This window comes from Sorex araneus, chromosome 2, assembly GCF_027595985.1.
Source record: "Sorex araneus isolate mSorAra2 chromosome 2, mSorAra2.pri, whole genome shotgun sequence".
In the NCBI taxonomy this organism is placed as follows: domain Eukaryota; kingdom Metazoa; phylum Chordata; class Mammalia; order Eulipotyphla; family Soricidae; genus Sorex; species Sorex araneus.
In genome coordinates, this window is record NC_073303.1 from 236,853,108 (window position 1) to 236,879,987 (window position 26,880).

The 26,880-nt window shown below is 66.8% G+C and overlaps 2 protein-coding genes across 9 annotated transcripts; one reads left to right on the forward strand and one right to left on the reverse strand.

The window, feature by feature from the left end:
* The first annotated feature begins 321 nt into the window (after nucleotides 1-321).
* Nucleotides 322-1,665, forward strand: CAPS (calcyphosine). Its single transcript, XM_004619402.2, has 4 exons — nucleotides 322-537; nucleotides 626-803; nucleotides 883-1,089; nucleotides 1,165-1,665. The coding sequence occupies exons 1-4, from the start codon at nucleotides 455-457 to the stop codon at nucleotides 1,264-1,266; spliced, it is 570 nt and encodes a 189-aa protein (XP_004619459.1). The 5' UTR covers nucleotides 322-454; the 3' UTR covers nucleotides 1,267-1,665.
* RANBP3 (RAN binding protein 3) lies at nucleotides 1,608-25,765 on the reverse strand. Of its 8 annotated transcripts, none has more exons than XM_055125736.1 (18): nucleotides 25,628-25,765; nucleotides 16,935-16,990; nucleotides 14,579-14,779; nucleotides 10,285-10,321; nucleotides 10,098-10,184; nucleotides 9,409-9,480; nucleotides 7,232-7,297; nucleotides 6,458-6,550; nucleotides 5,416-5,531; nucleotides 5,150-5,269; nucleotides 4,710-4,813; nucleotides 4,381-4,459; nucleotides 4,187-4,289; nucleotides 3,893-4,017; nucleotides 3,311-3,431; nucleotides 2,777-2,919; nucleotides 2,525-2,705; nucleotides 1,608-2,432 (listed from the first exon to the last, which is right to left on the reverse strand). In XM_055125736.1, the coding sequence occupies exons 1-18, from the start codon at nucleotides 25,647-25,649 to the stop codon at nucleotides 2,389-2,391; spliced, it is 1,770 nt and encodes a 589-aa protein (XP_054981711.1). In that variant the 5' UTR covers nucleotides 25,650-25,765; the 3' UTR covers nucleotides 1,608-2,388. The 8 variants fall into 8 exon arrangements, with proteins under 8 accessions (XP_054981711.1, XP_054981709.1, XP_054981714.1 ...); XM_055125734.1 differs by lacking the exon at nucleotides 25,628-25,765 and adding an exon at nucleotides 24,683-24,857; XM_055125739.1 differs by lacking the exon at nucleotides 14,579-14,779 and having other exon boundaries at nucleotides 25,628-25,763.
* Between the last annotated feature and the right edge of the window lie 1,115 nt (nucleotides 25,766-26,880).

Below are 26,880 nucleotides of genomic sequence, written 5' to 3' on the forward strand. Positions count from 1 at the left end.
GGGACCCCTGAGCCAGCCCTGAGCCCTGCTGGCGGGGCCCCTGCACAATGACGATCGTGTATGTTCACGATGCTCTGAGGGGGCAGACACACAAGACCTCCCCGCCTTCCTGAACATTCCGGGCAGCGGGACAAAGCACCAGGCAGTGTCTGGGCAGGGGCCTGGGTGGGTCGGCGGCTCCTGCCGTCTGGGACAAGGGCTCTGTCCCCACCCACCACCGAGGCTGGCCCTGTGGCGCAGCCTCCCCGCTGGGCCCGGCTGGTTGGGAGCCGAGTGGCAGGAGCACGTGACGGCAGGGCCTGTCCCTCTGGGGCCCGCCCTGTCCCTCCCAGTCTCCAGAGCTGCCGTCTCCTTGGCGACACGGTCTCCGGGGCTGGACACCACGCGCAGCCAGGCACAGCCAGAGCCACTGCGCACACAGGCCGGCTGAGCTGGGCAGCTGCCTGCAGCAGGCATGGACGCGGCGGAGGCCACGATGGAGAAGCTGCGGGCGCAGTGCCTGGCCCGGGGGGCTGTGGGCATCCACGGCCTGGCCAGGTGAGCTGCCCTGACGCCTCCCCCCAACCCACACCCCCAGCCCTACAGCCCCAGAGCGCGCCCCCAACCCTGCATCGGGCCCCCGCAGGTTCTTCCGCTGCCTGGACCAGGACGGAAGCCGCGCCCTGGACGCGGGGGCGCTCCGGCGGGGCCTGGCCGAGCTGGGGCTGAGGCTGGACGCAGCCGAGGCGGAGGCCGTGTGCCAGCGCTGGGACCGCGATGGCAGCGGAGCGCTTGACCTGGACGAGTTCCTGCGGGCACTCCGGGTGAGCGGGGCGGGGGCCCGGGAGGGGGCCGGGGCTGGAGGTGCCTGGGCCTCCCAGTGACCACGTGTCCCTCCCCCAGCCACCCATGTCGCAGGCCCGCGAGGCTGCGGTCAGGGCCGCCTTCGCCAAGCTGGACCGCAGCGGGGACGGGGTGGTGACCGTGGACGACCTCCGGGGCGTGTACAGCGGGCGCGCCCACCCCAAGGTGCTCAGCGGGGAGTGGACAGAGGATGACGCACTCCGCTGCTTCCTGGACAACTTTGACAGCTCCGAGAAGGATGGGCAGGTGGGCGCCCCCCTCCCCCTCCCCTCCCCCACCCTCCCAGTGCCTGCTGAGCCACCGCCCGCCTGCCCGTCCCAGGTCACGTTGGCAGAGTTCCAAGACTACTACAGCGGCGTCAGTGCCTCCATGGACACGGACGAGCAGTTTGTGGCCATGATGACCAGCGCCTGGCGGCTGTGAGCGCCCCCCGCCTGCTGCTCGGCACCCCCACACCCGGCACCTCTCACCCGGGCCAAACGGAGGCTGCGGAACTAGCCAGACCCGCCCCTGCTGGGACACGAGGAGGAAGCAGGGAGCCAGATATCGGTGCCCTCACCCCTGCCCCATCTTGCTCAGCATCCCCTGGTCTCACCGCCCTCCCCCCCCCGCCCCACCACGCAACCAAGGGCCCCTGGAAGACAGGCGCTGCCCGGTGGCGGCTGACTTGAAGATCTGGTCACTTGCCCGGGCCAGGCGGTGTGTGTTGTGTGTGTGTGTGTGTGTCGGGGGGGAAGGCGCAGGCAGACCGTGGCCAGCGGGGCTTTAGTTAAAAGTTTTAATGTAGATCCCAAATACATTTCATATGACAATCTTACATAAGTGTCCCCAGACTCATGGGCCTTCTCGCTGGTCTGACGGTCGGTCGGTCACTAGCTGGCTAAGGCGGAAAGCAGGTTGTGAGGCCGGGCTGGGCGGTGGGGCGCAGAGTGTCCCTGCAAGACTGGCACGTCTCCCCCCGCCCCCCGGCCTCTCCCTCTCTGCTCCCACCGCCAGGGAGCCAGCTGAGGGGGCGGGCACGGCGCCCGCTCCCGGGGGTTCCGTGAGCTCGGGGCACAGTTTGTTTTCTGGAACCGGCCTCCTGCCCCTGAAGTCCAAGGCCCTCGTCGCAGAGGCCCGTGGGCCCGGCAGGCGCTGGCCGGGGCGGAAGCAGGCCGGGCTGGGGATGCCACGAGCAGAGACGGGCCCCCCGGAGTCCCGCAGGCGGCGGCCGACCGGCCCACCCCGAGTCTGAACCCAAGAGACCGGACACGAAGCGTCGGGAAGAAAAGGATCTAAAAATAGAGACCCCCCAAACCGGCGCGGGGGAGGGCGGGAGGTCCGGCCGGGCGGGGCCCAGCGAGCAGCCATGAGTGTCCGTGCGCAAAGCAGGCGCTCATCAATATGATGAGGACGCGAGCCCCGAGCACGGCGGGGCAGCCCCCAGTCTGTTCCGGCCCCGTGGGACGGGCCTGTGCTTGCTCCCCAAGTCCGCGGCAGGCGGACAGACAGATGGACAGACGGGTGGACAGACGGAGCTGCAGCTCGTGTGCGCCGCCCCTGGCGCTATGTGCCCCCGGCTGTCTGCCCGGCCCCTTCATCACCGGCGCCTGCGGGAGCCACAGAGACGGGTCAGCTGGAGCCCGGCTGCCGCCCCGAGCGGCCCCCCCACCCCAGCCCCGACGCCTGCGGCCAAACTCACCACCCCCCGAGGCGCCCGAGGGGGCCAGGACGTCGTCCTCGTCGCTGTCGTCCTCCTCGTGGGCTGGGGCGGCCCCAGGCTCGGGTGCCTTGGCCTCCTGCTCCTGCTCGGCGCGGCTGCGCAGCGCCAGGATGCGGTGGTGCAGCGCCGCGTACAGCTGGCCCGTGTCCTTAGAGCTGGCCTGGCGGCAGGGTGCGGGTCAGGGGGCACCGGGGCGAGCCCCCCCCACCCCAGGCAGCCCCGGCAGCTCACCGAGATGAGGAAGACCTTGACGCCCTGGTCCTCCGTGTCCATGGCTGTGATGCGGATGCCCTTCTCGCTGGCCTTGTCCATCTGCATCTGTGCCCACAGCTTGGTGTTGAGGATGAGCCGCAGGCTGCCCTGGGTCCGCATCACTGCGCGACAAGCACCCCGTTCTCAGGGCCCCAGGGCCGCAGGGCAGGGGTGGGGGGGAGGGGGGCTCTTAGACGGATGGACACTGATACAAGACTCCGGGGCTCTGATAGCAGCAGGGGAACAGCACTGACCCGTGGGGGGGGCACAGGAGCTCATGCCCCATCTGCGGGGGTCGCTCCCACGGCCCCCCCCCACGCTGCGCCTGAGGCTCGGCGGGCCGGTGCCAGCAGGGCAGTGGCAAGGGTGCGCGCTGCCGCCTCTATGCCACAGGGCACCCCGCCAACCTCTGGGCCTTCAGTTGATGTCCACCCCTGAGCCCTAGCTGGGCCCCCGGGGAGGGGGACCTGGGAGGGGCCCAGCAGTGCCCCTGGGGGCTCTCTTGGGGCTCACCGAGCCGGGAGCGCAGGCTGCCGTCGTCAGCCGAGGCCATGTCGTTGAGCCGCAGCTGTCCCCGACCTCGCTCTACCCATGACTGCGAGGCCTTGTCAAAGACGAACAGCTTACACTGGATCTGAGGACACGGGCGTGGGGTGAGCGGGGCCCGGCGGCCCCCCAAGGACAGGCCCCTTTCTCAGATTCGGAAAACCCGAGTGTCTGGGCCACTGGAAGCCAGACCTGTGGCGTCTTCCCGCTTCCCCCAGACTCGAGGGTGTCACCCCGCTCCCCCAAGACCCGCAGCCTCTCCCCGCCACTTCCCCTTGGGGCTCCCCAGCCCCGAAGCCTTGAGCCCTCAGACCCAGCACGGCATGCCCCCCCACCAGCTAACCCCCCGAAGGAGCAGTAGCCGGACAGTGCACGAGCCCACTCCAAGCGGGAGGGGCAGCTGGGCCACAGGCCCCGCGTGCAGCCTCCAAGCGTGGGGGCCCCCAGGGAGAGCTGTCCCCAGCGGCGTCTGACCCTGCCCTCCACCCCTGCTCCGGGAGGGCGAGTTCCAGGGCCTGCCGCCCGCCTCCCGTCCTGGCCGCGCCCCACCTGCAGCACGTTGCTCTCGGCCTCCTCCCCGGTGATAACCTCCACCTTCCCCAGCAAGCACTTCCGGGCTGTGGCCCTGGTGTAGGCGGCTGCAGACTCTGCCAGGGACTCGGAGACGCTGTCAGCTGGACGACACCGGCCATTCACTCACGGGGGGCCCAGCCTGGCCTTCCCAGGTGCCCCTGCTGGCCTGGGATGGAGCCTGTAGCACGGCGAACGCCCGAGGCCCCGGGTGCCCCCAGCTGGGTTTGCCCCCTACACCCCTCACGGCAGGCAGGGACCCCGGGAACGCACCTTTCTCAGGGGTGGCCTCCTGGGACGAGGACTCGGACCCCGACTCGACGGCTGCGTTTTCCCTGCTGGCGTCGGAGCCAGTCTCGTTTAGCTTGGGGGGGCTCTATGGGAGAGGGGCGAGCAGGGGGGTGGCATGAGGGTGCGGGCACAGGGAGCAGGGTGGGTGGGCGGGGCGGGGTCCACCCTTCACTCACCAGCACGCGCTCGCTCATGTTCTGGCCAAACACAAATTTGTTGCTGGAGGCATCGGCGCTGTTGGTTGAGTTCTCAGCGCTGGGTGAGGACGCGGGCCGTGAGAGCCGGGCAAGGGGCCCGCAGCAAGGAGGCACCCCCTCAGATGCTCCCCAGGGCCCCTCGGATGGAGCCACGGCCTCAGGCCCCTCAGGAGAACCCCAACACACAGACTCACACAGACACACACACATGAACAGACACAGACACACAGAGACACAGACACACACAGACAGACACACACACATGAACACAGACACAGACACACATGCCCGCCCTGCGCCATGCCCACCTGCAGCTAATGTACTGGAGGAAGTAGTTGGTGGCTGCGGGAGTGTCGGGGCCCGGCTGCCCCTCGGCCCCCATGTCGGCCGCCTCTGCATTCTCGCTGATGAGCTGTGGGTGGGGAGGGATGTGTCACCTGCCGCGGGGGGAGGGCGGGGAGGGCCGGCCCATCAGGGGCCTCCAAGGACCCCCGGACCCTGACGGCCACCAGAGGCCGGTCCCCGTCCCTACGAGCACCAAGCAGCGCCGAGATGCTGCCCGCACCCCAGCTTCCTGCCAGCCGCGCCCTGGCCTGCAGGCACACAGACAGACAGACACAGAGAGACTCGCCATCGGTGCACCCCCGTCAGCGCACCCCGTCCTGCCCCTCCTGGTCCCCCGCAGCCCTCAGGCCTCAGCCCCTGGGCGCTGTGCTCCCCGCCCCGGCAGGGCCCCTAAAGCTCAGACCTTGACTCTGTCCCTCAGGTTCTGCCCGAACACGAAGGCCTGAGAGGCGCCCGACTCCTTCCGCTCCCCGTTCTCCTCCTCCCAAGCGCCGCCAGGCTCCTGGCTCTGGGATTCCCTCTCCTGCACGGAGGGAAGCCGGGCTGGGAGGGTGACCTGCGGGGACACCGCCCCGGCACGCGCAGAGCGGGGAGCCGCAGGCCAGCCAGGCACAGAAACTGGAACCCCCACCCCGCCCAAGGGCGACCCCCGGCTCCACCCAAACCCACCTCTGGGGCGCGGGCCTCGGCCTCTGAGGGGCTTCTGTGTGCAGAGGTGTCGGGTGAGGCGGCGGCAGCCCCCAAGCAGTCGGGGACAGGGACCCCGTTGGTGCTGCTGCTCGGAACTGCAGGGAAGCGAGACGGCGGGCCATGGGGCGGGGCCTCACCCATGCCAGGCCCGAGCGCGAGCCTTAGAGTCCTGCTTTTTTTTTTTCCCCCTTAGGGTGTTACTCTTGGCTCAATGCTCAAAAATTTTTCTGGTGGTGCTCGGAGACTTTATGGGATGCTGGGGGTTGAACCCAGGCCACCTGTGTGCAAATCTAGGGGCTTCCCCACTGTCCTATCGCTCCGGCCCTGGGTCACTCTTTCTTAGACCAAGAAGAGTCCCGAACGCTCACACTAGAAGCTTCCAGAAGCACCACCGACCACGGCCTCACTCCCAAGCGAGCTGCAGAGTGCCCACGGAGCTGAGGTGGGAAGACTCGAGGGGGCAGGGCGCGGTCCGAGAAAACAGCCTGTCCTAGTAACATCTTAATGTGATGCAATTTCCCCTCTATAATCGTGGCGATTGGACAGCAAGCCCTTGTTCAAGCCCGGCTTTGCTCTTTTGGCTGGCAGACCAAAGAATTTCCGATGTAATCAAAAACTAATTCGGGAGGGAGAAGCCCAAGAGGAGACTTGACGCGCTGGGAGGAGCGTTTCCCACTGAATCCTCCCCGGGCGGCTCCCTCCGGGCCGGAGGGGATTAAAGGGCCACGCACCGCACGACTGGAACCGTTTGGCGCAGAGACTAAAGAATTTTCCGTGTAATGAAACCCGGCGGGAAGAACAAACTTATTTTCCCTCATGAGGGAGCATCGCGCACGGCCTCTGACAGAGGGGGGCGGCTTGGGGGCAAGATCAAGAGGCGGATGAGAAGAGCCGGGAACATGTGACAAGAAGGAGGGCTGAAGCCACAGGGCCCATCTCCTGGCACAGGGGATCAAAGGGCCCCGCTCACCCGGGCACGAGGGCAGGGGCAGACCCCCGACGTGGGGGACGGGGTGCTCACCGGTCTGGGAGAGCGTCTTTGGCTGGGGGGCCTGGAGCACGGCCGGCCGGAGCACGCTCCTCTGCGGTTCCTTGGGCTTCTGGCTTGGCACACCTGTGCGAGGGAGGCGCCTTGAGGGGGTCGGAGGCTGCCTGGCTTCCGCCTGGGGTCCCCCCGGGGCGGGAGGGGCTCGGCTGTCACATCCGTTTGCTTTCGGCTTCTGGGCCGCGCCCAGCACTGCTCGGGGCTCACTCTTGGCAGGACATGGGCAAGGCCAGCGCCGTCCCTGTCTCCAGTCCTAATTTTCAGTTTACGATTTTGGGGGTGGGGGTTGAGGGGTGACACTGGGCTGTGCTGGGGGGGGGGCTTGGTCCTCTGCAGAGCCAGCGCTCTGCCCACAGAGTCTCTCTCTGGCCCCTGGGAAGCAATTTGGGGAACACAAAGCAAAACAAAACAAAAAAAACCCAGCCCAGATGTTCCCTAAAACAAAACGAAAACCTAGCCCAGATGTTGCCTCCGAGCCAGATAGACCACAGCTGGGGCGTCTCTCGGGGCTGAAGCCGTTCCTCCCTGCTACCGTTCACACCTGTCACTCACGGGGTGGGGAGGGTCAAGTAAAGAAGAGGGGCCTGGGGCCCCCACACGCTTTTCCAACCAACTCCACCTCCCCGCAACCCTGGCAAACAGGAACCGTTGGCCCGCATGGGACAGGAAGGCTCCGGCTGTGGACGGTGGTGGACGCCCCCCGCCCCACTTGGGGCCGGGCTGACCTTTTTGCGCCCTTTCCCCACCTACCTGCGCTGGGCGCCTGGCCGTGGATCAGGGTGGGCGGCTTCAGCCGGAACCCGCCACTCTTCTCCTCTGCAAGCAGGGAAGGGGTGAGATGGTGGTGGGGCGGGGGGCTGAGGGGGCCAGCAGGGAGCCTCAGCCCTGCCTATGGGAGGCGGAGACCCGGGGAGGGGGGCTCTGTGCAAGGAAGAACGTAGGGCTGGTGTCCCGCCACAGGGGCTCCCCAGGACGGGAGTGGGGGACTCACACCAGGAAGGGCGCCAATGCCCCATGGCCTGGACCCCTGCCCCGGGTCTGAGCAGCGGCCCTGACAGACCCCCCAGGTAGGCATCAAGGAAGCCAGTCCATGGACAGCAACCAAGGAGAAAACGCTCCGGCATGGACCATGCGTCGGTGGGGGGGCGGGGGGGCCCCACAAACTCGGTGGCAGCCGCTCTCTCAGTCAGGAGGAGGGAGAGGGGACACAGACAGCCCCAGGGCGGCCTGGGCCAGCACTTACGGCCACCTGCGGAGGCGGCACTTCCCCTAGCCCCCGCGCCGTGTGGCTGGAGCCCCCTGGAACAAACCAGGGGGGCTGAGAGGCCACTCTGTATGCAGAGTCTGGACATGCCCCAGGGGACAGGGACAGGGGATCCAGGCCAGCCACCCCCACATCACACTGGAGCCGGGAGGGAGGCAGCGCCCTGCAGGAGCGGCCCAGTGGGGCCCAGCAGCAGCCATGCGGTCTGGACGGCAGACAGCAGACAGACAGCAGGTGTGTGAGGCAGACAGACAGCAGGTGTGCGTGAGGAAGACAGACAGACAGACAGCAGGTATGTGAGGCAGACGGACAGCAGGTGTGCATGAGGCAGACAGACAGATGGGAGTGGGGATCAGTGAAGCGGATGCAGTGAGGTTTCTAAGTTTCACGTTTGTTTTGGGGTCAGACCCAGAGTTCAGGGCTGACTCCTGGTGGGCTCGGGGGAGGTGGTGGGGGCCCTATGGCGTCTCAGGGATGGAACGCGGTTCGGCCACATGTGAGACAAAAGCCTTCCTCGCTCTTCTATTGCTTTGGCCTTGCTCCCCCCACCCCCTGTAATAGGGGCCACTCCCCGCCATATGGGGTGGTCCTGGAGCACCAGGGCCCAAACTCATCAGGGCCGCTTCCCCACAGGACCCAGGGCCAAGACCCGCTGTCTCCTGGGGGCTCTCCGGTGTGTGTGGGGGGCTCAGGGCCAGGCTGTCGGCGAGGCCTCCTCCCTCCCTGACCCAAGGCCAGCCTGGAGGGCCCGAGTGACAAGACAGCAGAGCGGATGCTGGTCTTGCACGGGCTGACCCAGGTTCCATCCAGACAGCCATTGGGTCCCCGGAGCCCCGCCTGGAGTGGTCCCTGAGCACAGAGCCAGGAGCCAGCCAGCCCTGAGCATCACCAGGTGTGGCCCCCATATGAAACAAAACAGAATAGCAAGCCAGAGAAGCACCCCCAGTGGCAGCGATGCAGGGCAGAGCAGCCCCCTCAGCTGTGAGTCAGGCGACTTCAACTGCTTGAACCAGGGCCTCGGGACCCCCCTCCCCATCCCCCTCCCTCAGCTGCCCCCTGGGGCTGCTGCCTGAGCTGAGACTTTTGAAGTCCGCTGTGAACTTAATAAAAGGCAGGTCTGGTTACAGAACCGGCTGTTAAACTGAATCATTAAACCTTTTATGAGGCATTTCAACCCCCTGGGACAGACTTCCAGGAAACCCTGGAGCGGGCAGGAGGCGGGCAGGGCAGGGGAGGCGCGGGCTGGACCCCCATTCACCCAAGCAACGGGGCCAGCAGGGGCGTGGGGGAAGGGCGGGGAGGCTCCCTCTCGGGGTCACACCCGAAGGGGCTCTCGGCTCATCCCTGCTGCGGCCGGCGGCCCAAACAGGGCTTGGCCAGGCGCAAGGCAAAGCGCCCTGATCTGGAAGCCATCTCCGGCCAGAGCTGATACATTTCTGGTTGGTCTTAAAAGCCAAAACCAAACCCCAAAGCCACGGCTGTGTCAGCCGGAACTGACAAAATGAGTAACACATGGTTTGCCGGAGCGCCAGGGAGCGAGCCCGGCCGGGCGCGGGGACACTGAGGCGCATCCCGGGGTACCCCGGGCCCTGGTCACACGGGAAGGAGGGGCTCAGGCCTCTCCCGGCTCCACATGTCCCCTCCCCCCGGGCCCCCGGCCCACCTGGCTCCGAGTCCGACTGGGCCGCAGACGCCTCGCACAGGGTGGAGGGCAGGAAAACATTGGTTTTGGACACTGCCGAGGATAGGCATGCCGAGAGCAGGGGGAGGGGAGGGAGGAGACAGTGAGTGGGGGTGGGGTGGGGGTGGGGGTCCCAGCTCCCACCGAGGACTCTGCCCCAGCGCCAGGCCTGCACCTGCTCCCCATCACCACTCAGGGCTCACTGCCCAGCGCCCCCCGCCCTGTCAGGGCCTCACCCTCGGGATGGTTCCCCTGGCTGAGGAGCGGCCAGGCTGCCCTGTGTGGTGGGCTCGGGGCTAGAGAGCTGGGGGGAGGGGCGAGGGTCAAGTAAGGGGGACCTGGGTGCCAAGCGCCCCCTAGGGGCAGGGTTGGGCAGCAGGGCCTCAGGGGCGCGAGCGGGGCAGAGGCTCTGCACCAAGGCAGCCCGCGGCGCCCGGGGGCCCCACCCCCGCCCCAAAGGGTGCCTGGGCAGGCGACGGGGCACGAGAAGCAAACCAAGCAGCATCCAGGAGGCAGGGGCACAGCTGGGTGGGGGTCACGCCCGGCGGGCCCCCCAAAGGGCGGCCTGGACTGCTGCGTGGACCTCTCGAGAGCAGGTGACCAAGGCCCAGGCGGGGCGGGACACTGGGCCACCGTGGGTTGGGGGGTGGACACGTCACCCTGGGCGGTACCTGATTGTGACGGGGGGAACTGGGTCAGTGAGGACGCCCGTTCGCGCTTCACGGGGGGACAGTAGCCTCCATCTTCGCGGTCGGAGTCTGCAGGGAGGAGGAGGGGAAGGAGACAGTCAGGCCGCGCCCGCCCGCGTCCAGCAGCCGAGCTGGGCAGAGCTGGGCCAGGGCGCAGAGAGGTCCTCACCTTCGCCGCCTTCGGGGCTGGAGCCGCCCGCGGACCTCTGAAACAAGAGCACAGCGGGCTGTGAGCCAGGGCACCCAGGCCCCCTGCCTGGACGCCCCCGGGACAGACACAAGGAGGCTGTGACATGGGGTCCCCACCAACCCCACACGAGATGCTCTCAGCTGCGGTTCCTGGACATCCACTTCCCCAGGGTCAACGGGGCTCTGGCGCTGGACTGGCACACAGCCCACGCAGGTTTGACCCTCAGCAATGAATAAGGCCCACGAGTCTGCCAGGGGTGACCCCTGAGCACAGACGCAGGAGTCAGCCTGAGCATCACCAGGTGTGACCCCCAAACTAAAACCAACCTCTGGAGCCAGAGAGACTGGACAGACCGTGCAAGGGCTGAGGCCCCGATCAGAAACCCCGGCGTCCCCTCAGGTCCGCGGGAGTCTGGTCAGTGACAGAGTGTCCTTCCCGGGCCCTGGAAGTCGCTCAGCTCGGCACGGTCCAAAGCTCGAGCGCTTCTGACAGTAGTGCTGCCTGCCCCCCTCTCGCAGGTTCAAGACCGACAGCTGCTCAGCGGAGGAGCCCCCAGAATGCTGCAGCTGGACCAGATGAGGACCACCTTCTGTGGGACGCTGGGGCGAGGCCAGGGGAGCCCGCAGAGTGGGGTGTCTGAGTGCACGGGGGTAGACGAGAGACACCCTTGGTCGCTCTTGTCCCGCATGGAGCAGTGGGCCGTCTGGGTTTACGATCCCTGTCTGCCCCCAACCCCAAAGCTCAGACCCCACAGGGAGGAAAGGTCCCCGACTGGGACCCGCCCCCTGCTCCCAGGTCACTCTCACAGGGCGAGAGAGCCGCGGGGCTGTCCAGGTAGGTCCTTGGGGTCCCTGTGAAGAGCCCTCCCCCAGCGTGAAACACAGGCCAATTTGGAAAATGAGGGGCGGGGGCAGTGGCCTGGCCGCAGGGGGCCCTCAGGGAGGGGAGGGCCTGGAGCAGCCCCAAGCCCGAGATCAGGCGGCCAGCTTCCCTCTCCTCTCCCCAAGCACCCGCATCCTTGGGCCGTGGCGGGGGGGCAGACACGGTGCCCCCCCACAGCCCGGCTGCTACGGGGCCCTTCCAGAGGGAAGGAAACAGGGGTGGGGTAGCAGGAGGAGAAGGTGGGGGGCCCCGCGCACACAAGAGTCCTCGCCCACTCCCCATCTCTCTCCAAGGCTCAAGAGGGCCCCATGCACCCACCGTCCCCACCCTCCTCCCCATCAGGCCCAGAAGCTCCGCTACTCCTCACCAGTGTCCCGGCTCCCGGGACCCTCCCCTGCTGCCACAAGGCGCATCCGCCCCAGGCGCCTAGGGCGCAGGAAGGAACCGCTGGCCCCAGAGAAGAGCCCGGCAGATCCCGCCGCTGCCCGGGGCGTCCCCACACCCCTCCAGCGAGCAGGACCCCAAACCCTCTCCACTCTCACGACTCAGGGCCCCCCGCAGCCCCCCGGCAGGAAGCTAGGCTGCCGAAGACCCGGGGAGGGGGGACGCCCAGGCGCTGCTCCCCAGAAGTGGACCTGGCCAGGGTGAGGCCTCTGGGGTCCGACTGCACTAGGTGCCCCCCGCCTCAGGCACGCCTCCAGACCAGTTCACCCTACCCCAGCGTACCCATCCAACGCCCCAACCCCCCAGCTTCCTCCGGGCCATTTAGCTGCTGGAGACGCCCCCACATGCAGGCTCCATGCCCCTGGCCGGGGGAGGGGGCCTGGGCAGGGGCACCTGGAAGCCGGGAAAGCAGGCTGGTGCAGGCGGGGGAGGCCACAGCCTGGAACCGGCACTGAGGGGAAGAGGCCCCCAGCTGAGAGAACTTTCCAGAAGCTGCCGGAAGCTCCTGTGGGGGTCTGAAACAGCTGAGTCAGAAACAGTCAGGCGGGAAACAGACACCAGGGCCCGCTCAGGAGGCAGCAGCGCTGCTATGCCCCCCCCCCCACTACCCTCACCCCTCCACCAGCCCCACCTGCAGGCAAGGGAGCGGGTCCTCGGGGTCCACGGACGGCAGTGCCGGGACACCTGGACATGGTCCCTGCGGCCCAGGGGCAGCGGGGGACACTCTGGGACCTGTGTGTGTGCGTGTCTGTGTGTGGCGGGGGCTGATGAATCCCATCTTTCCTGCCCCCTGAGCTTCAAGACACCGGGACCAGGGCAGGCCACCGTGACTTCAACTCGCCCACAAGCCCCCCAAATGGCACGGGGGGAACAGGAAGGGCGGTGTGTGTGTGTGTGCTGGCTCCCAGAAGGGGCCCCCACAACCAAACTGATCACTTTGCCAGCCCTCCACCCCCTTCTGGCTCCGAGGGGGCCAAGTCCCCGTCTCCAGGGGCCCCCCGGGTAGGGCGCCCGACAGTGACACTAAGTGTCGCCCCATCCCCAGAACCCCAGAGCACGCAGAGAGTGGTCTGGGCCCCAGGGAAGACCAGAAGCAAAAACACGCCCGCCTCCGCCTCCCATCTGCCCGCCCACCCAGTCTGAGCCAGGGGCGGTCTCGGCGGACGCAGCCTCTGGCCGCGCAGGGACCAAAGGCCAAGTGGCCCCTGGTCACCCAAACTAATTGGACGCGTGCGGGCATCGGGCCAGGAGCAGCAGGGGTGCAGGCAGCACGCTGAGGCCAGGTCCCGCCGAGGGGAAAACAGATGGACGCAGGGAAGTGTCCCGCCAGCTGCGGGGGCTGCTTCCAGGTCTGATAAACCTCTTCCCAGCTCTGCAGGCTCTGGCCAGAGCTGGCGGCTGGGCCTGGATCCCAGCGGGTGTGGGGGGAGGGGTGAGTGCCGAGGAGCCCCTCGTCCTGCACCCACCAACCAACCATGGCTAGATGGGCTTGTCATCTTCAGACCGAAGTGGGGGAGCAGGCAGACAGACGCCGCCTCCCCCCTCCCTGGGGGGCGCTGTGAGGAGGCTGAAAGCTGATCAGGGTCTCTGGGGGCTTATCAGGTGCCCCCCACCACCACTGGGTCGAGAACAGGCTGTGAAGGCGAGTCTTTGGGGAACTCGGGGTGCCACTGGCTGTGGGACCCGGCGGCAGACAGGGCTCCCAGGGCCTGGATTCCAGCTCCCCCGCCGAGGGCCCGCACTGCCCAGGGCACGAGCCACCTCGGGAGCTGGCTCTGGGGGCTTCCCCAGAAATGGGAGACCCCCAGCTCCGCCTTGGGCTGGGTACGGGGGTAGCTCCTCCCTAGGCAGGGGCGAGGGGAGGCCCAAGAGGGCTTGGGGGGCTCTGGGGAAGCAGCTGCCCGGGGTTCAATCCTCACCCCAGCCCACTACGAGTGATTCCCTGAGCACAAGCGTGACCCCAAACAGGCAAACCCCCAAAACAGCAACAGGAGGCCCACCTGGCTTGGTCTCTGAGCACTGTCAGGAGGGTCCCTGGACCACTGGGGGAGGTGGCTCCTGACCCCTCTAAGACCTCACCAAACTGAGAAAACAACCTGCCAGAAGGTGCCTCTGGGGCAGATGGGCAGGAGGGCACTTTCCTGGGCTCCCCACAGCTGAAGCCACGGACCCCACCGGACCACAGGGACGTCTCCAGAACTCGGTCAACCCCACCCCACCGCCCCGGAGCCCCGGGCACCATGCCCGCCTCCTCCTAGGTTTCGCTGAGGGCACAGGTCAGTCTGGGTGGGCGCCTCTGGGCTGCTCTCTTTGGTGGGGCCCACACTGCCCCCCACTCTGGCACCAGCTGAGACCCTCCACCTCTCCCAGTGGGTGCCGGGGCCGAGGGGCTGATTCTCACGACATAGGCCTGACCCCCGACGGGGCGGCTGCTGGCCTGGGCCGGGCTGGGGACGTGCCCATGAGGAGCCCTTTCCCACTGCCGGGAGGGTGGGGGGGCCTGTCCAGGGGTCCCCCAGAGCAGCGAGGGCCCACACGGCTTGGCGGCCAGACTTCAGGCTCGGCCGCACCTGTGTCTGATCTTCAAGGGGCTGGAAACGTTGAAAGGGCCCGGCTGGTGCCGGCTTTGAATGCGAGAGCCCCCGGGTTCCGGGCCCTGGGACTGTGGGGTCCCCCAGCCCTGCCAGCATGAAAGTCTCATCTTCAAAAGCCAGGAGCTGCTGGCTGCGTCTCTTTCCTCCCGGCTTTGAAGCTCGGCAGCTTGGCACAGGCTGTGGGCGCACTGGGCGGGCACGGACACGGGAGAAGGGGACAAGGAATGCGGGGTGGGGGGTGGAGAGAGGGCTGGGCTGGGGCCTCCTGAGCCCCGCTTCGTCCTCCTGACTCGGCCCCTGCAGCCCCCCGGCCCGGGAAGGGGCTGCTGCAGGCCGCCAGGGAGTGGACTTACCCCTGCCAGGTCTCGCGGGCAAGGAAGAAACGGGGCCGCAGGAGTGGGGCGCGAAGGAGCGGCTGAAGCGCCAGCAGGGGCGGGAAGCTCTAGGGCACGCTCACCAGCGGACTCGGGGCGCCCCGTGCTATGGTGGGGGGCCTCTGCCTTCCCCAGAGGCGCCTCTCCCGCATCCGACCCGGCCTTTTGCTCTGCAGAGGACTGGGAGCAAAACACATAAGGTTCCTTCAATGTCAACCCAGGAGGCCAGCCTGTGGGCGGGGGCAGGGCTGTCACTGAGGCTGGGGGGGGGCGGGGGTGTCATCTCTCCAGTCTGTCCTGCTGTCCTGGGGGCGGGCTGGGGCAGCCCCAGCCAAGTGGCAGCACCTTTCAATCCAGGAGGGGGAGGGGAAGGCAGCCTCGAGGCCACCACCCCAGGAACCCAAAGACCCCCTTCCCGGGCTCAGCCCTCACCCCTTCGTCTCGGGACCGTTCTCCGGGGCTCTGCCTGGGAGTGGGGTGGGGGGGGAAAGAGTCCTGTGCCCACAGTGCCCCAAGGCCTGGCTGGGCCTGGCACCTGCTTTCTCGGGAAGCAAAAGCTCCGGAGGGACCCTGCGGGGAAAAGCACCAGGTGCACCCGGGCTCCAGGAGCTGCTGGCAAAGGCCTCACAGCAGGCGGGGCCCACCGGAAACCACCCCCAGGGGCGACCACCCGGGCCCCAAGGGGCCGTCGGTCACTTCCAGCTCTGGGTCCCCAGGGGCCCCCAGAGGAGCCTGAGTGGCCCTGCCAGCGAGGTGGGTAGTGTGGGCAGGCCTGGACAACAGCGGAAACCGAAACCCCAACCCCAGGCCCCACACACAGGATGCTCGTGACCCTAAGAGCGAATGTGGAGCACGAGAGGGGCGACAGGCCATGGGCTCAGCCATCCAGAGTGACCTCAGTGTCCCCCGTGGACAGCCGTTTGGCAGAGAAAGCAGCCAAAGCCACAGTGAGTCACGGCTGCATCCCCCCCCCCCGGAGCTCTCCAGGTCCCGGCGGAGTCTAGCGGCCTCCCCGCCCGCCTCCATCTGCTGCAGCCTCGAGGTCCCCTCCCGGCCGGGAGGACGGGTGCCCTCTAGGGGCAGCGGGACACCCAGGAAGGAGGCACCACAGCCCCGGGGAAGCTGTGCTCTCAGGGACGTCCTCAGGAGGGCCGGGGGTCCATGCAGGCTCATGACTGCGCACCCCAGCTGGCGCTGCCCTGTGGATCCCCGTCGCAGAAACGGTGCTCAGGGCATTCCTGGGGGCAAGTGTCGTATGTGCTCCTGGCCAGTCCCCGACAGGAAGGCAGAGAGGGGGGACTGCCAGGGGCCACCACTTGGAGCCTTAGGGGCCCAGACGGATGTCCCCTTCCAGAGGCAGCTGGAAGAGCTGGCCCTGAGCACCCTCAGAACCAAAGAGGAAGGGGTGGGGGGTGTGATCCGGCTGGGCAGCGTGGCAGCTGGGCAGTGGGTGGCAGCCTGAGGCCCACAAGGGTAGCGGGGCCATAGGGCGCTCAGGACAGAGACCCTCTGTGTGTGTCGCCCTCGCCAGAGGTCCCCCGCACCCCCATGTGATCAGCCACGTTCACATCCCCGAGAGTCCGTTTTGTTTGTTCCTGTTTGGGAACAAAGTGGGCGGCGCTCAGGGCTCACTCCTGGCTGGGGAATGAACCCGGGTCCACGGCGCTGAGCACGTGCCACCCCCATCCCGCCCACCCGGCTACAGATCAGGGCCCACTCCTTGGGGAGGCCTGCTTCTGGCGCCCACACCCGACACAACAATCTGCCCCGTCCAGCCCCTGAGTCGGAAGGGAGGGCCCGGACCCCACAACGAGCTCGGCCCTGGGCCCCGCCCCTCACCGGAAAACACAGCAGGGGCGGGAGGCCCCTCTGCTCACAGGTCCCCGCTCACGCCAGGGGACTCCCTCGGACAAGCGGGTGGGGGTCAGTGATGAGGGGCCACTGGAGGTGGCCGGGGCCTCCCTCCTCATGGGCCCTGCAGATGCATCTGCAGTGCGGGTAGCTGACCCCGCGCGGCACTGGGCTCCCAGGCTGCCCCAGTGGGAGTGCAAGTGCCCGTAGACCGGAGGTGGGTACAGAGCTGACGTGCCCCCCTGGACAAAGACGGGGGTGTGTGGTGTTTCCAGGACACACACCTCGGGCCAACCCCAATGTTTGGCAAAGATGGTCCAACAGCACCACCACTATGACCCCGAGACCGCCCCCCCTGTCCCCCAGGACCAGCCCAGACACCGCCACGCCCCTCGCCAGCCAACAGTGCTGCCCGGAGTCAGTGCAGGAGACGCCCCCCGGCCCAGCCCCCATGCGTCTCTGGCGGGTGCCGGCGGCGCCTTACCTTCTGTGCTTTCTCCTTCTGAAACACGAACACGGGCGGCGCGATGGCGGGCTTCTCTGTGGAGAGAAAAAGGGGGCATTCATCCCCCCAGCACCAGGGTCAGACAACAGACACCACCACGGAGACTGCGCGGACTTTGGAGCCCGAGGACTGAGCCCACCCACCTCGGGGGCCAGCGCAGCTCCGGGGCGGGTGCTCGGCGGGGAGCACGGCCTCGGAAACGCTGCACTCAGGCCATAGATGGCCGGCTGGCTGCTCCCCCTCACCGCTCCCGGCAGCTGACCGGGTTCAGGGGGCCCCACTGCCCGGTTACCTGGGACACGGCTGTGATGCCATCAGGGCCCCCTGGCGGCTGGAGGCTGCCAGAAAAAAAAACCCTTGTGTTTGGGGGGGGTGAAGGGGGCTCCCTTTCCCAGCATGCCGAGATGGTCAGCGGCCAGGGGAGCGGGAAGCAGCCCGTGTAGACAGGCGTATGGGGCCCCTGGCCTCTGGCACCCTGTGCCTGTCCGGGCGGCTGAGTACCCGCCTGCCTGTCACGCCCAGCTACTGTCGCCCCCCACCCCAAGCCAGGCTCTCCTCTCCCAGAATGGGGCGCACACTGGCTTCTGTGCTAAGCCAGACCCCCCCACGGCCAGAGCGAATGGACTTTGGAGCGAGGTACAAGAGGTGAGCAGGTGGCCGGCCCAGCGGGGCGCCAGGCTCCTGGGGACCCTGGCAGCATCTCCGTGTCCCAGCAGCACGGGGCCCCCAGCGTGTCCCTGGTGCCCTCAGAACCCCCCCTCGGCACCTGACCTGCCGGACAATTGAGCAGCAATGGCTGAGGACGAACTGGAATCCCGTGTCCCTCACCTGCCAGGCCCCACCCGGCAGTTTGGGGTCTGGCCCACGCAGCCCGACCCCAACATCCCCCCGACCCAGAGCCCCAACTCGGGACCAGCATGTCTCAGGGCGTTGCTGGTCGATGCCGAAAGGACCCCAGACCCCCAGACCCAGTGAGCCCAGCGAGAGGCCGTGCACCCAGGTCTACATGGGTCCCACCCTAGGGGCACTGCATCGGTGCCCGCCTGGACCCCCAGGGCTGGCCAAGAAGCTCTGCAGGGACAGCGTCTCTCTGGGTTCGGCCCTACACAGGGGCGCCATCAGGGTAAGAGCACTCCACCTGGTACCCCAGTAAGGGGGCTCCCTGGAGGGGCTCCCCGTTGGGCCCATGGCCGTGGTGTGCAGAGCTGAATCAGAATCACTGTCTCCCTCCACCTCTGTGGCCCTAGAGGCTGGGCCCGGCCTCCCCACCCCCCTGTGGTTACAGGAAAGGCAGCGGAGACCCAGGGCGGGCTGCAGGCTTGCCCCCCACCCCCGCACAGCCAAGGACAAAGGCAGGGTGCCCCACAGGCTCTGGGCCCTGGCACCGGGGAACAGACACCCCTTTTCTTGGGAGAAGGTGCAGCCGTGCGGCCGCAGCCGCCAGGTGACAGATAAGCATCTGTGGACCAGCCCTAAGGAAGCACTGCGGGTGAGTGATGAGTCTGGGGGTGCCACATCCTCCCCCACCGGGCAGCCGCCTCCTCCGACAAGGGCGCCACGAAGCCCCCAGCCGACCCTGGGGTCCCTCCAGGAAAGAATGAAGGCGCATTCCAGGGCGCAGCGGCGGCCAGACCAGCCGTGTTCTGTCTTGTCCGTCCGCGGGGCCGCTCCTGGCTGAGAACCTGCATTCCCCGCCCGGCTCCCCCCTTACATAAACTGCCCTCCGGCTCGCCAGGAAGGAGAAACATGCGCACCGACCGCGGCTGCCTGGCCCCCCACAGGCTGCCCCCGCCCCCGTCACACCCAGGAGACCAGAGCTGGGCACCCTGGAGGTCCCGGCCCCCCCACTAGAAAGACACGGGATTCCCTGACCCCAAAGACAGCAGGGCCTGGGGACTAGCCGTGAGATAAAATCCAGGCCCAACAGCTCCTGAGCCCCGATCCAGAAGCCGGTGCCCCCTGATTTCACCCCAGATATCCACTTCTCTACCCCCGACAGCACTGGCCGTGGGAAGGACCATCCACAGATGACCCTCACCCACAGGTCAAGTCTGTTCGCCAGCTAGTTCGGGGGCACCAAGGGAGGGTCCCCAGGGAGCCCTGTGGTTGCTGGTGATGCCTCCTGTCCCCCCAGCTCAGGGTCTGCAGAGCCGTCGGCCTCACCAAGGGGACGAGGAGCAGTTGTTTTGGGGGGAGACGCCGAGCCTGGCATGCCCGGGAGCCCCTTTCTGGAACTCTCCGCAGCCCACCGATGCTCCCACCAGCCGAGTCCCATGACATGTCCCACGGCCCTCTGCATAGGGCGTCTCACCAGGCACTCCCCCCATTTCCTGTGGCGGAAGCAATATTCACACCCTCTCAGACTTGCCAGTGAGCCTGCAGGGCCCGGGCAGACAGTGCTCAAAGCCACAGAGCTGCTTGGTCTGCTTCTGAGCTGGGCACCTCACATTCCCGAGGCCCCCCTCCCCCAGGCCCAGCTGCAGTCATGCTCAGGCAGCCGAGGGCCCCCTCCTGGCTACACTTGGCCAAGGCCGGGCCCCAAGGCGTATTTCTCAGGGTGACCCAGCAGTGTCTGGGGGCCCCCGGGGTGCTGGGGACGGGCCCCGTGCAAGGCAGGCATCTCAGCCAGATCCGCCGCCTGGTCCCAGCCTGACCACACGTCAAGTGGGGGGCAGAAGACCCTTGTGAGCTGCTTCCTGCCTGCATCCGATCACCCTGCCAGCAGCCTTTTTTTTGGGGGGGGGCGGGGGGTGTTAGGACTTTGCCTCCAAACTCTCAGCCCCCTCTCTTCCCCTCTGCCATGTGGGCACAGGGCTGGGGTGGGCACGTCCCTCTGTCATTCTCTGTCAGGTCCTCCCTGGGCCTGGAGAGGACCCATGGGTCAAGTGTGTTCGCCAGAGTGGGCGAAGGGCACGCTGCCTCATTCCCAGAGACATTCCCCATCCGAGCTCAGGATGCTGGAGGTCCTGCAAAGCCGCCCCTACCTCCCAGAACAGCCGCGGGAGGCTGGCGCCCTCTAGCGGAGGGAGGGAGAACAGCAAGACCAAACAGCACCCCCCTGACACAGGAGCCTGACACATTCCCACGTGAGATGCCTCCCCCCCTCCCCTGACCCGCCCCCCTTCCCTACTGGGGGGTCCACACTCCGATGGCTTCTCCCCGGGCTGTCAAGGGCTGGGGCCCTCGTGCCAAGTGCTGTGGCTGGAGGCCACAGGAAAGCCCCAGATTCAAGCTCCCGCAGGAATGGAGACACGGGGAGCTGGGCTGATGCACACAGGTCGTCCTGGCGGCTCTGCCCACCCCACCCAGCAGCGGCATGAAGCCTTGCATTGTGGCCACTGGCCGCCTGTATTATAAACCAGAAGAAACTTTGCTCACTTTAGCCCCAGTCGTCCAAGTGACATTCCTGATCCATATCTTGGAGAGGGGAGGCACGCTCAGGGGTCGCTCCCTGCAGCACTCAGAGCCGGGGGGCCAGCCCCCCCTTCCTCCGCACCGGCAGGGAAAGCAGCGCGAAGACGCAGACCCGGGACGGCAGGCGCTGGGGTCCGTCCTGGAACAATGCAGAACTCTCAGCCCCCCAGGAAGGCCCCAGGGACCCCAGGGCCAAGCCCACCTCGGAGAAACTCGGCCGCGTGCTGCAGATGCCCCCCCTGCCGGCCCCCAAAGCCCGAGTGCATGCAGGGCGGCCAGCAGTCTCAGCCGAGGCACCTGACTGCAAGGTCAAGCGGAGGGGAGAGGGGACGGGGAGTCAGTGCGCCCATGAGGGCACCCGGGCCTCCTCGCGTCTGGTGGGAGTTGGACAGAAAGGACAAAGCCAGGGCTTGCCCGCTGTCCCCGGGAGATTCAGGCATGGACACTGCTGTGGCCCCTCGAGGAACTGACCGCTCACTGGGAAATAAACCCAACAGCCGGGGAAGGGGGTTGGCGTGGGGGTTGGGGGGCCTTCGTGTGTTCCCGGAAAGCCATCCTGGGTTCTGACCAGCTGGCCCCCTACAAGCGGGGACCAGTCCAAGTGCCCCTCAAACGCTGCCCCTCAAAGTCTTGGGCTGTGGAGCGAGTCTGGGAACGTTTGGGGACCCCAGGCAGACCACAGCCCCCTCAGCCACGGGGACTCCTGGGACGTCACCGGGCCATGGCACTGCCTGTGCCATGCGGGACTCCGAATCCACAGTCAGGCCTCTGAGCATCACGGCTGCCCGAAGCCATGGAGAGCTCTGCTGGGGGGTGACACCGCCCCTCCCCCCACTGAAGCCCCTTCTAAACTCCCCCACTGACATCCTGGGGCCGCTCACACCAGTTCCCGGCAGCGTGCACCCCCCCGGAGTGCGTGACCCAAGGCCGGTGGGGAGGGCATCTGCTTCCAAGTGGCTGACCCGGGTTCAATCCCATAGAGTCAGTCCCCTGAGCACGCCAGGCGTGAACCCTGAGCAGAGAGCCAGGTCGCCCCTGAGAACTGCGGGTGTGATTTCTCCCGCCATCAAGTGGGAGGGTGAAGAGTTGCCCCAAGCCAGCTGGACAGTGCACAGCGCAATCAGGACACAAACCCACCGTGAGAACCCCGGGTGTCTCACACACACACACACACACACACTACACACATATAAACACACACACAAACATGCATGCACACACACATGCCTGGCTCTTTCTACAGCAAGGAAAGTGCCTGATGTCACTTCATCCCTGAATCTGTCATGCCCCTTGAGGCCAGGGCAGGGGGGCGCAGGTGTCACTGGCATCACATGGGCAGGCCCAGGGCCATCAGCCGCCAGGAGCTGGCCCGAGAGCCACCTGACCCACTAGGCAGTGCTCGGGATCCTCCGGGGTGCCGGGATCAGATCCAGGTGGGCTGTGTGCTGCCTGAGGCCCCGGCTCCCTGCTCTAGCTCGGGCCCTGGGGTCCTTCAGCCCCTCAGAATTTCCTGGACCCCCACCTCGGAACCCGGCTGTCAGTGGCCCAGAGCTGAGTGGCGGGGGTGGTGACTAATGAGAATCCATACCAAGACCAGCGAGAGTGTAACGGGGTACGTGTGTGAAGCTGGAGCCCACCCCCTGCCGACTCCGGGAGAGGCACCCACAAGGGGTCTTCAGAGTCAGGGCAAAGCGCAAAGGGAGGGAGCACTAGCTTGGCCCCCTGGCTCCGTGCTATTTCCTGAGTCCTGCTGGCAGCCACGCACCCCCACACACACACCCGGCCCAGCCCAGCCCCCAAACCCAACAACCCCAACAGTCACCTGCTCTCCAGCTATCCGATTGCAGGGGTGCAGAGTCGCCACGGCAGCGAGACTCGCCTCACCCAGGCTGCCGAGGGGAGCCCAAGTAAGGCGTGGTGGGGCTTAGTGTCCAGTTTGAAAAATGCCCCCCAGGAGATTCGCTGTCTTGCCTTGGGCGGGGTTTGGGGGCCGCAGGGCTGGAACAGCTCAGCCCCACAGGCCGCCAAGGGGCTGACCAGCACCTAGACAGGTGAGCCCCAAAAGCTTCCGGCCATGGAGTCCCGAAAGAGCATGGGCCTGGAGGAGTGTGTGCCCTGGAGTGTGCCTGGGGTAAGTGTGACCAGAGGAGCGTGTCACCAGGAGTGTGTCCAGAGAAGTATATGCATGTGCTGGGGGGGAGTGTGTGCCTGGGAGAGCATGAGCGTGTGCATGTGCTTTGGGAAGCGTATGCCCAGGAGTGTGCATGTGCCCTGAGGACTGTGTACCCAGGAAAGCGTGTGCCCTGGGGAGCATGTGCCCGGGAGAGCGTGTGTCTGTGTGCCCTGGGGAGCATGTGTCTGGGAGAGTGTGAGTGTGTGAGCTGGGGAGCGTGCGCGTGCCCTGGGGAGCATGTGCCCGGGAGAGCATGAGCGTGTGTGTGTGCCCTGGGAAGCATGTGTCTGGGAGAGCGTGAGCGTGTGTGTGAGCTGGGGAGCGTGCGCGTGCCCTAGGGAACATGTGCCTGGGAGAGCATGCGTGTGCCCTGGGGAGCATGTGCCCGGGAGAGCATGAGCGTGTGTGTGTGCCCTGGTGTGTGTGCCCTGGGAAGCATGTGTCTGGGAGAGCGTGAGCGTGTGTGTGAGCTGGGGAGCGTGCGCGTGCCCTAGGGAACATGTGCCTGGGAGAGCATGCGTGTGCCCTGGGGAGCATATGCCCGGGAGAGCATGAGCGTGTGTGTGTGTGTGTGTGTGTGTGCCCTGGGGAGTGTTCCTGGGACAGCGTGAGCGTGTGTGTGCGCGTGTGCCCTGGGGAGCACATGCTGGGGCGGCTCAGACACCCTACAACCTGTCCCATGGCTGCGCAAGCCCCATGTGACAGTTAAAAAGTGGCAGGGAAACAGGACACTCCCTGCCCCCCCACCAGGAGCCGACTTCCAGGACAGCCCCAGCAGAACCATCACCAAAGCACAAGGCGAGAGCAGTACCAAGTGGGCAAAGCCTTTCAGAACATTCCATTCTGCGCTTTTATAAACTTACCCCGGTCACTGTGCAATTTACAGCTGCCAGCCCGTGCGCTGGAGGGCAACAGTCTCCCCAAGAAACAGGAGCCCCCACAGGGGCAACTCACAATGGGGGGGCCTCACTGACGGTCCCCTTCATTCACCTCCCAGACACCTAGTTAGACCGAGCATGCCAGGCCACGGTTCCTGTGGGTGACACGGAACAGGGGTGGGGGCCAGGGCACTGCGGGGACGCCGATGACAATCAAGTCCCCTTCGAGTGAAAGCCTGGGCACGAAACAAACCCACAGGGGCCCACCCAGGGGGATGGTCTTTCTGGAAGGGGAACCGGCGGGTCCCAGGGCTCAGAGGACTATCCAGGCCACTCAGGTGACACGGGGACACAGGGTGAGTCAGGGAGACTCTGGGGGGAAGATGGGGAGGCCCGTGCTAGGGCAGTGCTGGTTTTGAGATGTGGTTCAGCCCTGGACAAAATCTTCCCCCCGCACCCCCTCCACTGTGTTTCTGGGTCACACCCAGGGCTGACTCCTGTGCTCAGGAATCACTCCTGGCGGGGTCTCAGGGTCCCCTAGGGGGATGCTGAGGATCAAACCTGGGCAGACCACATGCAAGGCAAATGCCTGTTTCTCTATCCCTCTCCCCTCCCCCCACACGTTTTAAAGAAAATGGCAGCATTTTCCGGGGTGTGGGAGAGGGAGCTGAAGGAGGGAGAACTTCCAGCAGGTTCTGGCCCTGAGCAATTCCAAGGCAGCCCCCCACACTCTGCCATACACATGAAGAGGGGCACGCAGGAGGGGAGCTGCCCCCACCCTACCCCAGCCAAGCACCGGTACCCCCTGCAAAGATCAACACTGTTGACCCATTCGGTTTCCAGGCTTTCACGGTCCAGAGAGAGAAACACTAGGGAGGGGATGGGAGACATGGCAGCGGGGTCCCAGGGCTGTGCCAGCAGCCAAGCTGCCTGGACATCAGCGGTCTGACCCTGGGCCTCCAACGGAACACTGGAAACACTGGTGCTACAGCGTTTGCCGGCATCAGACTCAACTGTATTACCAAAATAGGCAGAGAGGTGGAAGCTTCTAGAAGCTTCCCCCCACCTCCTTCCTGCACGCTGGGCTGGCTGGGGCCCTGCTACGGCGGCTGCCCCCTCATTCAGCAGTTTGTACAGACAAACCCTGTAAGTATTCTTGTGTACGTTAAGGGCTGGGGGGTGTGTGTGTGTGTTGGGGTGGGGGGGTTAGAGAGAGAGACGGCGGGGGCTTGGGAGAGAGAAACCGGGTCTCCCACACTTACCCCTAGCACCTGTCAGCCAGCCCCAGGGGCGGGCAAGCACCACACGGGACGCCGGGGATGTGAGGGCTGAACTGACGGGCCGAGCCGTCGCAGATGTCACACCGATTCTCCGACACTCCCCCCGGGCATCTGAAACAGCCAGCCCCAACCCTCCTCCCATCACTTATCTCGCGAAGATGCCGCCTCCATCCAAAGGGCCTCGCAGTCCCGGGGCTGGGGGGGGGCTGGGCTGACATCCCGACTTCCCCCTTGGCTGAGAACAAGTGTAACCGAATCGCTCTGCCTCAGTTTCCCGGCTTGGAAGCGGGCTGGGCGCGCCCGGAGACGGGCCGGGAACCTGCCCCCACCACCTGTTCACGGCCTCCCTCCAACTTCTACCCCGGGAGCCCGGACCGGGGGACGGGAGGCGGGACCGGGGGGCTCGGGGGGCCCCCAGCAGCACGGACGGCGCTGCTGAAAGCGGGGAAGGGGGCGCCAGGACCTGGCACTCCTCAAGTTCCAGCGGGCATCGGCCGCCGACGGCACCAGGGGCGCAGGTGAGCGGGGGTGGGGGGTCCCCAACGGCAAACGGCGACGGGGCGCAGGAACGTCAGCGCGCCCAGACGCGGGAGCCCCCCGTCTCTGCCCCGTCCCCCAGCCCCGGAAAGTGCCCCCAGGGAAAAAGCAGCGGGATTCCCCGCCCCGGCCCGCTCCCACCTCCCGCAGGACGCGGCTCCCGGGGCCCGGCGGGCGGCGCGGGGCGCGGGGCGCGGGGCGCGCGGGCTCGGGGGCGGTCGGGGCAGGGCCGAGGCGGGCGCTCGGGCCCGGCGGGCGGCGGCGCGGGGCTGCCGGGCCCGCGGGGACGCGGCGGGGCGCTCGGCCGGGGCACACGCGACCCCCGGGCCCCGGCGCCGCCCGCCGCCCGCCCCCCGGCCGCCCGCCGGGCCCCGCCGGCGCCTCCCCTACCTTCGTTCGCCAGGTCCGCCATTTTACTTCCTTGAACCCTCCCACAAGGCCCCGCGCGCCGGGCCCGGGTCGCCTGCGGGCGGCCAGGAACTCCCGCGCCTGCGCAATGGCCCCGCCGACGCGAAGCCCGGCGGGTGGCTCTCGCGCAGGCGCGCCGGGGCCCCGGGCTCCCCCCACCCCCACCGCCTCCAAGTCTCGCGCTCGCCACCAGCGCGGGGCGGGGCTCCCCGCGACGCGCCTGCGCGCTCGGCCGCACTCCCCGCCTCTGGTACCCGCCGACCTGAGGGGGCGGGGCCAGGTTCCGCGCGCATGTGCCGTGCTCCTCTCTCGGGAGGCGTTTAGGGGCTGGACGTTGGTTTACTTTTGCGTTTGTTTCCTGGAGGGGACGGGGCGGGAGGGGCGGGTTCCCCGGGGGCGTCCAGGGGGTCAGACTGAGACATTCACCCGAGACCTAGGTAAAACCTTGGCGCACTCGGGGGGCTCTTTTCTAACACTGACAGGCCCGAGGTCTAATGGGGGTGGTCTGCGCACCCTCGTTTTCCCCGCCTTATTCTTAATTTATTTTTACTCCTTGGGAATGCTCAGGGCTGACTCCTGGCTCTGCACTCAGGAGTTACAACTGGCGGTGCTCTGGGAACCCTATGGGATGCCGAGGATTGAACCGTGGGCAGGGAGCGTGCAAGGCAAAAGCCCTCCCCGCTGTATTCTCTCCTGCCCCCCCCCCCCACTATCCCCTGACTTGAGATTATACATCGGGTCAGCGCCCTTCTGATGCCACGGATGGAGAGACCGGTAGTGGTAAAGGGAGAAGGGGCAGAGGTCAGAGGTCGAGGCGCATTGGCCAGAGGGGAGGGGGGATAACCAGGATAGGGTGGGGCTGGTGGCACTGGTGGGGACTAAGGGGGACTGAAGGTTAAGGAACTTGAGCTCAGGGGGCCATGAGAGTGAAAGCTCCAGGACGGTCAGACCCTGCCAGAAGGGGTCTAAATGAGGTGACTGCCATCCCCCACCCCCAAGGGTTAGGATAGCAAACAGCCAGGATTCGCTTTGGACCCCTCCTGTAATCAGTGACTTCCTCAGAACACCTTGGTGACTGTCTTGGTTCTCCAAAATAAAGCTCTGATTTCCTCTGCTTTCTCTACACCTCTCCCTCCATCCCCCTTCCCCACCCTGCCCCCACTGTTGCAGGATCTGTGCCACCTACAGCAGCAGGCAGAAGAACGTGAAGGGAAAAATAATTGTTTTTTTTAAAG

Coding starts and splice junctions, on each gene's coding strand:
- RANBP3 (XM_055125734.1), bottom strand. CDS start 24,842: ATGGGAGGAGGGTTGGGGCTGGCTGTTTCAGATGCCCGGGGGGAGTGT. Junction 10,322..14,578: donor GCCCGCGAGACCTGGCAGGG/GTAAGTCCACTC, acceptor CTCTTGTTTCAG/AGGTCCGCGGGCGGCTCCAG. Junction 2,920..3,310: donor CAGCCTGCGCTCCCGGCTCG/GTGAGCCCCAAG, acceptor CTTGTCGCGCAG/TGATGCGGACCCAGGGCAGC.
- CAPS (XM_004619402.2), top strand. CDS start 455: ATGGACGCGGCGGAGGCCACGATGGAGAAGCTGCGGGCGCAGTGCCTG. Junction 538..625: donor GGCATCCACGGCCTGGCCAG/GTGAGCTGCCCT, acceptor GGGCCCCCGCAG/GTTCTTCCGCTGCCTGGACC. Junction 804..882: donor AGTTCCTGCGGGCACTCCGG/GTGAGCGGGGCG, acceptor TCCCTCCCCCAG/CCACCCATGTCGCAGGCCCG.